This window comes from Populus nigra, chromosome 16, assembly GCF_951802175.1.
Source record: "Populus nigra chromosome 16, ddPopNigr1.1, whole genome shotgun sequence".
In the NCBI taxonomy this organism is placed as follows: domain Eukaryota; kingdom Viridiplantae; phylum Streptophyta; class Magnoliopsida; order Malpighiales; family Salicaceae; genus Populus; species Populus nigra.
This window is the reverse complement of record NC_084867.1, coordinates 3,171,854-3,180,071: the sequence shown is the minus strand read 5'-3', so window position 1 is coordinate 3,180,071 and position 8,218 is coordinate 3,171,854. Positions and strand designations below refer to the sequence as shown.

Sequence of the window (8,218 nt, the reverse complement as noted above, 5' to 3'; positions counted from 1 at the left end):
AGCAATTTATTGTTTCTCAATCTTCAACTGAAGCAGAATATCATGCTATGACATCAACTACTAAAGATATTGTTTGGTTACGTTGGTTACTTGCGGATATGAGAGTTTCACTTTCTCATCCTACTTCTATGTTTTGTGACAACCAGATTTCTATTCATATTGTTCACAACTTGATTTTTCATGAACGAATTAAGCACATTGAGATCGATTATCATCTTACTCGTCATCATCTCAAGTATGACACTATTACCTTACCTTTTATTTCTTCTTCTTTGTAGATTGTAGATTTCTTTACCAAGTCGCATTCCATTTCTCGTTTTTGTTTTCTTATTGGAAAACTCTCGATACTTGTAGCTGCTGCATCGTGAGTTTGAGGGGAGATATTAAGAAATAATATTATTTTGTTTTATTTATTATGGGTAAAATAATATTTTTAGTTTAGCCTATATATAATCTCTTTATATTTAGGTTAAAATAATTACTTCATAATAAAGTGATCAATGAAAACCTTAGCTTCCTTCTTTCTTATATTTGTAAATTTTTTTTTTGTGTTAATTTGGATTGCTTTAACAATAGAAACATATATTACTAGATAAAACACCAAGGAACAAAACAAATTAAAATTTCTCGAGTTAAGAAAGTGATTTGTTGAGCTGAGAAACTCAAAGTTCCTGTAACACTGTTGTGGGATTATGTGAGAGAAAAAACCTGAGAAAGTCGTGAAGGGTTAAAATGGTTCAGGCTTAGAGAGAGTGGAGAATAGGCTATTTGCAACTTGCAGATGGAATCATTTCTGTGGGATATTCTTGAGAAGAAGGTTTGATTTCTACTAATGAATCTTTATTATAATGTACTGGCAGGCTGGGTCCATAACCTTAAAAGAGTCTAGTACATTCATTTTGCTAGAAGAAAATGAGCTGCTGCATTCAACATTCAAGTATTCTGACCAAAAAAACAAAAACAAAGTATGCCACTTGTCATAAATTACAGCACTTGAGATCTCTCTAGCTGTTAGAGAGAATCTTGGTAATTTTATGCAGTTCCGAGGGAACATCTCCTATATCCATTCTTTCACTTGGCAAATCAGCAGAACATCGAAGTCCAACTTGCAGGATTGATGCCAAGCACTCCTTTACCTTTCCAATGTTGATGCTTCTGCTGCCTCTTGGACCATCTCTCCTTGTCTGAGCTTCCTCTTGGATATCATTTGAGAGTAGAGGATCAATAATCTCCATTACCTGATCAGGAAGGGCTGCTTTAACAAAACTATGCAAGTTAAATTCCCCTGTAAACATGCTGTCGATGGGCCTTTTTCCTGTGAACATCTCCAGTAAGAGAATTCCATAGCTATACACATCACCATGTGTTGAAGCCTCTCCTCCCATTCCGTATTCTGCAATTTAAGCAAAAACTAAGAAAGTATTTTACTAAGATTTCCTTGATAGCATAGACATCATGTTCGAAATGATGTTATATATCGTCTTCAAATTGGAATTATAAAGCAACACGTCACATGTATAGCAGAAAATACAAACATATTTATTGGATATGTAGCAAGTTGATTTCTAAATGAATACGAGGAAGAGTAATTGCTTAATATTTTACCTGGTGCTACATAACCAATGGTTCCTCGTATGCAAATTGAGCTGGACTCTGTAGAAAATGACTCCCCAAGAGCAGCTAAAAGAATCTTTGCCAGGCCAAAATCACCCACATGAGCAGTAAGGTCATTGTCAAGAAGGATGTTGCTCGGTTTTAGATCACAATGAACTACTGTTGTTTCACATTGGTTGTGAAGATAATCTAATGCTAGGGCCACATCAGTCGCTATGTTTATCCTTTGCAGCAGACTCAAATTTTTGAAATCTTCTGATTCCGTTGAACTTGCATGTAACCAGCTCTCCAAACTCCCATTTGACATAAACTCCATGATCAAAGCTTTGAAGTCATCGCCTTTGAAATCAATGGTTGAGCAAGAATTTACAATTCTAACAAGATTTCGGTGTCTGATATTCCTCAACGCGTTGATTTCAGCCATGAAAGTATTGTTGGCTCCTCTTTGTTGAAGCTTGAATACCTTTACAGCTACTTGATAATCAGATCCAAGTATACCTTTGTAGACGGTACCATATTTTCCGTCCCCAATTATGTTGGTCGAAGAGAACCCACCAGTAGCACGTGCAAGTTCCGAATAGGAAACTCTTTGGTATTTCTTCTCTAATGGTGAGACCAAAGAAGGTCCACTTTTGTTTGTTTTTTTGCTGTGTATAACAGCACAGACAGATGCCAACAACAGGAGAAGGAAAAGTGCAACACTACTTATAAGAATTACTACCCTCCGAGGAAAACTATTCTCTTGTCTCTGTTTTGGGCATTCATGCAATTGCAGTGCCTTGATTCCTCCACATAGCTTGTCATTTCCGGCAACTGAAAATGCACTAGCATTGTTGAAAACTCCTCCAGTTGGCACTTCACCATCAAAAATGTTAACGGAAAGGTTGAGATAACCAAGAAGAGGTAATTCACCAAGAAACTTGGGAATTTGCCCAGACAAATTGTTGCGGGCAAGGTTGAGGACTCGAATACTTCTTAGCTTCTTGAAAGAAGAAGGAATAGTTCCTTCAAAGAAGTTGCCCTCCATGTTGAGGTTTTCCAACATGACACAATTCTCGATAGAACGTGGAATTTCTCCAGATAATTTGTTTTCTGAAATATCCAATTCATTAAGATTTCTTGCAGTACCCAGTTGAGATGGTAATGGACCTGTTAAATTATTTAAAACTAAGAAGAGGCCAAATAGAGAATCAATACCAGCAAGTTTCTCAGGTATCACACCACTAAGATGATTGTATGAAAGGTCCAACACTTCTAGTTGACTGTAATTTGCCAGAGAAACCGGTATAGTTCCCTCAAGAAAATTGTCTGCTAGACTGAGACGAAGTATTCCAGAAAGGTTTCCGAAGGAGGATGGAATATTTCCTGAGATTTTGTTGGTGTAAATATGAAGCTCTTGCAACTTGGAAAGTTTTCCAATAGAATCAGGTAATCTTCCTGTAAGCATGTTTCCATCAAATCCAAGATACTCCAGGTTCTTAAGATTTTCAATCTCTACAGGAATGTCTCCAGTTATGTAGTTAGTCCCCAGTGTTAACCAATAGAGGTTGGTAGAGAGATTTGCAATAGAGATTGGCAATACGCCTCTAAGGTGATTTTCAAAAAACCTCACCTCTCTTAAATTGGTGCAATTGGTTAAGGAGGTAAGAAAGGTTAAATCACTCGTATTCTCATCCCCAAGCCGATTGCCGCCAAAGTTTATTGTTTCAAGATTTTGCAGGTTTCCCAAATTATTTGGAACAGGCCCCGTTAAGGAATTATATGCTAAATCAATATCTATGAGGCTTGAGAAATTGACTATAGATTTTGGAATATGACCAAAGAATTGGTTTGTTCCAAGATAAAGAGTTTGCATCTTGGGTAGGGTTAAGCCTATATCATGCGGGAGGCGACCTGTTAAATGGTTGTCCGCAACGGTAAGCAAATTGATGGATGAGATATTGTAAAGCTGTTCAGGAACCATACCAGACAATTTGTTGGAATACAAACTTAGCAAATCTAAGGCTGAGAGTCGTCCAAGTTCAGCAGGAATGATTCCTTCCAGATTGTTCAATTGTAGACTTGCACGCTGCATACTGGAGAGGTTCCCAAATGAAGGTGGGATTGCGCCTGTGAAATGATTGCTGGCGAGGCTCAACCTGCGGAGCCTAGACAAAGAGCCGAGTGCACTAGGAATTTTCCCTCTAAAATTGTTTCCATATAGATTCAGGAATATGAGGTTTGAACAAATACCCAAGGTGGAAGGAAGTTCACCTTGGAAGGAGTTATTTGCTAGAGAAAGATATCTCAATCGAAACAATTGACCAACTTCTGGTGGAAAAATATGATGGAATCTGTTTCTACTGAGATCAATCACCCTGAGGAATGTAAGATTCCCAATATGGGGAGATAGTGAACCTGCCAGTTCAAGTGAAGACAGATTCAGGGAAGTCACTCTTCGATGTCTGCGACCGCATGTAACTCCTTGCCAACTGCAGAACTGCAGTGAGTTGTTCCATGAGCTTAAACTATTGAAAGGATCCTCTGATATAAGATCCTTAAACGCAAGCAAAGCTTCCTGGTCTGTCTGATTTGTGAAGCCAAAAGTGGCAGTTACAGTGGTGGCTTCTATGTAGTTGATGAACAAAGGAATGCCCAAGAACCAAAGAAATGAGTTCAGTAGCCCTGAAAGCATTTTTCTTTTCTGATTTTTTTCGGTGTTTGTGCCTGATGAAGCCAGGATGAGCTTAAGCAAGTCAATAAGAAGCCAAGATCCTCCATTTTGTAGTTAGAGGATTGGAATCTAAGTGGAAACCAACACGAATCTACGAATGCATATAGGGGCCATCGACTTGACTCCGTGAAGATGCTTGTACTATTAACAGTCATCTTCAAAACGTAGAAAAAATGGAAAAACAAAAACAAAAGTAAGCAGTGTTGAAGGTACAGTTTCCACAGTATTGAAGAGAAGAATTTAGTCTTCACGCGCAAAAGCTAGCTTAGCGATAACATCTGCTTGGAAAAGAGAATAGACACTGGTGGTGTGAAATCAAAGTGGAAGCTAATACAATCTACGAATGCATGGGGCCATTGACTTGACTGTGCGAAGGTGCTTGTACTATTAATAGTCATCTTCATGTCTTTTTTCTTGCTGTAAAAAAAAAAAAAAAAAGAGTAAAATTGTACTTCGGCAAGACAAATCAAGGGGGTTTGCCATTGATTAACATGAATTTTCCTCTTTACTTATAAGTGTTCAAATCTCATAAGAATTAAAATGTTCATGCATTTCCTCTTTAAAGTTTCATGGACTCAATTATAAAATAAAATAAATTTATATATGAAAAGCTAAGTTCTCAAAATACAAGGTAATATAAATTTGTGCAGAAGAACAGAACCAGGAATTTTTCCTGCCCTGAGCTATTAAATAAATATATAAATTCTTTTTAAAATCAATTATTAACTTATGTACATGAATTTTTAAACTTAACAGTAAAGTTTTAGTTCAAACACACTACCTAAAATATTAAAAAATAAATTTGAAAGTATATAAAATTGAAGTGAAAGTAGAAATAAATTCACTATTAAAATTACATCCTTCGATATTTTGTGGAATATAATTCATTTATAATCGAATCTGAATCAATATTGCAACAACCCCTCAACCGAGATAAAATAACAATTTCATGTCAACTAGAAAATAAAGTAATTTAATTTTTTCCCTCTCTCAATTCCTCCTTCCTTCACTTGATTCTTCCTTAGATTAGTGTTTTATAAGTTAGACTTTGTAAATTTACAAGTTATTCTCTCACTTTTTTTTTCCTTTGATTTTTTTTATACTTTTCCCTTATTTTTCTCTCGCCTTTTCTTTTTTTTCTTTGCCTATTATGCTTATGCTCAATCAGCAACATATAAAAAGAAGGAAGAGCTGATTTATTTTATTTTTTAATGGCAAATAACTATTTTACTCTTCATAAGTCGTTTTGCTTTTATTTGACAGTCTATTTTTTTGTTAACACCACTAAACTCTGTTCATCCTAAAACTTTAACAAGATTTTATTCAATATATTTTAAGATTTCTCGTAAAATTTCAGCTCAATTTGATGGTCGGATTGAAAATTATACCAAATAACGTAAAACTAGTCAAATTATGTTTTTCATCAAATTTCTGAATTTCTCCAAAAATTCTGAAATTTTAACCCAAGCTAAAGGTATCATATTAGAAGGCTCCACGTAAATTTTTAAAAAATTTTAATAACTCAATCAAGAATTATAAATTTATTTTACATAAAACTAGAAAAAAAATATTGATAAAATCTTACCGTGTACTATAGCCCTTCCAAGCTTTTACCGTGCCTCTGCCCTTGCTTTTCCACACCTCATAAAAACAAAAAAGGTGATATTATTCTGTTTATTTATCATATATCAAATGAAAATCGGAAAGAATGGTGGTTAAATTGTCAAAGAAAAGAAGAATGAGGGGCTGAAATGAAAACAAATTAAAGAGAGTTAAAAAGGAAACACGAAGGGAAGAGAGAAAACGACTCAAACATCATAAGCCTATTTCCATCTCTCTTCACCCCTTTCAGAACCTGTTTTTCCATTCACATGGAAGTCATGCTTTCACGCTGATCAGACCCTCTAAGGAATGACAGCTCCAACACCAGCCCGAAATTTCATGATGGTGACCTACACGACTGTCATAGAAAGGGATAGGTGGAGCATTATTCCACGCGTAGATAGTTATGGCGGTGAGGGCGCCCTAACTGGTACAGGGTGTTTTTGATTCTCTTACCCTTTATGTTCTCTAGATGAAATGAATGACAACATGTGAAGAGAGATCAGAGATCTTTCAACTTCATATATTTTCTCTTGCACATAGAAGTTTATTTATAGTATTATTTTTTAAGGTATGCTACAAGTTTTTTTTATTATTATTAATATGGATGTCCGAGTCAGTTTACGTGTACCTCAATTAATTTTACGGGTCTTGAGGGGACTCGAACTCGTGATTATTGGAAATCAAATTTAAAACCCGACAAGTGGAGTTACTCTTTATGGTTTGCATGTTTTATACCATCAACTTGATTAAGAATTTCTTATTGTGAAAACTAAAATGTTGTTTTAAAAAAATTAATGATAGTTTACTTCAGCTATATCATACATTTTTTTATGCAAATTGAGGATATTCAAAAATGTTTAAAATCGCATAGGGAATATTTATTGATTTTTTTTTTCAAAAAGAAACTATCATAAATATCTTTCTAAACAAAAGGTTTTTATTTTTTTGGAAGTTACAATACAAAATCATGTTTCCCAAAACTAAGTTCATGCAAATACAATTGCAATAAAAAAAATTTCGGCTACTGCAAAATGAAAGATATAAAATTGTAACCATGTGTTCAAAATAAAAATAATTATATACAAAAAAGCAACAAAGCCTAAGGGATTTTATATACAAATATATAAAAATTGTAAAGTGGTCAAACATTATTTGATATACATATGTAATTACACCTTAACAATGAAAAACAAATCAATTAAGATTCTTTAGAGCTTTTAGAATCATAATATGGCTAGACTCGAATATTATATTTTTTGGATTTTTATATTTAACAATTTAATATATATTTAACTCAAATATTATAATAAGATTGTAGCTGCAATTGTGTTTGTGATTGTTGTCATACTTGAAACTAGAAAACAAGTGTATTTGATTAATGATGTGATTAGTGGATGTAGGTAGTGTTTGTTTAAGAAGTTGTGTTTGTGTTTTGCTTAAAACGCAGATGCAACAATATTACAATATTTGGTAATAAAAAAAACATAGGTTACTGTTCATGGGTCCCACTGAATTTTTCATTCGAAACGCATGGAAAAGGAAAGCAGGTAGGAGCTGCTTCTTGCGCGGATGATAACGCTGCACCATGCTACACTGTTTAGTGAACAGTGGATGCATGTTTCCCTGTTCTGGCCGAACCGGGTCCAGTCCAAAGCTCAAAATGCATTGAACCGGATCCGATCCAGTAAAATAAAATAAAAATATTTTTATTTTTTAATTGTGTTTTATTCGAAAAACTAGTGTTTAACATTATTCAATGACACTACATAAATTAGACGGAAAGCGCTTGAACAAGTAGCATTTGCAGAATTTGATCGCAATCCCAAATTGTAGATGGTTTAATGGAACAATAAAAAATATTTTATATAAAGTATTATTTATTTCATGATGTAATAGCAATAGTTAAATCTACAATATTTAAATTAAAAACCATTAATATATATATATATATATATATATATATATATATATATATTATTTTATAACTTCAATTTCAAAAGTATTCTTAACCAAATACATTAAACTATTTTTTATTCAATCTCAATTTCAACCACAATTTTAACCAAACATACATAAATACAAACTCAACCTCAACCAAAAGTACTTTTTATAAAACAACTTTTTTCAAACCACAGCCACAGAAACTACCACAATACCAAACAAGATAGTCATAGTACTATAAAAAGATATCACTTATTTTAAAAAAAAATTTAATTATGTTTTTTATGTAGAATGAAATATAATTAATAAAATAATTTATTAAGATATTGTCTTATTTAAGTGAAT

At 33.7% G+C, this 8,218-nt stretch overlaps 1 protein-coding gene across 2 annotated transcripts; it reads right to left on the bottom strand.

The window, feature by feature from the left end:
• Positions 1-818: 818 nt before the first annotated feature.
• LOC133675462 (probable LRR receptor-like serine/threonine-protein kinase At3g47570) lies at positions 819-4,622 on the bottom strand. 2 transcript variants are annotated; one of them, XM_062096847.1, is made up of 2 exons: positions 1,606-4,617; positions 819-1,393 (listed from the first exon to the last, which is right to left on the bottom strand). In XM_062096847.1, the coding sequence occupies exons 1-2, from the start codon at positions 4,286-4,288 to the stop codon at positions 1,005-1,007; spliced, it is 3,072 nt and encodes a 1,023-aa protein (XP_061952831.1). In that variant the 5' UTR covers positions 4,289-4,617; the 3' UTR covers positions 819-1,004. The 2 variants fall into 2 exon arrangements, with proteins under 2 accessions (XP_061952831.1, XP_061952832.1); XM_062096848.1 differs by having other exon boundaries at positions 1,272-1,411; positions 1,606-4,622.
• Between the last annotated feature and the right edge of the window lie 3,596 nt (positions 4,623-8,218).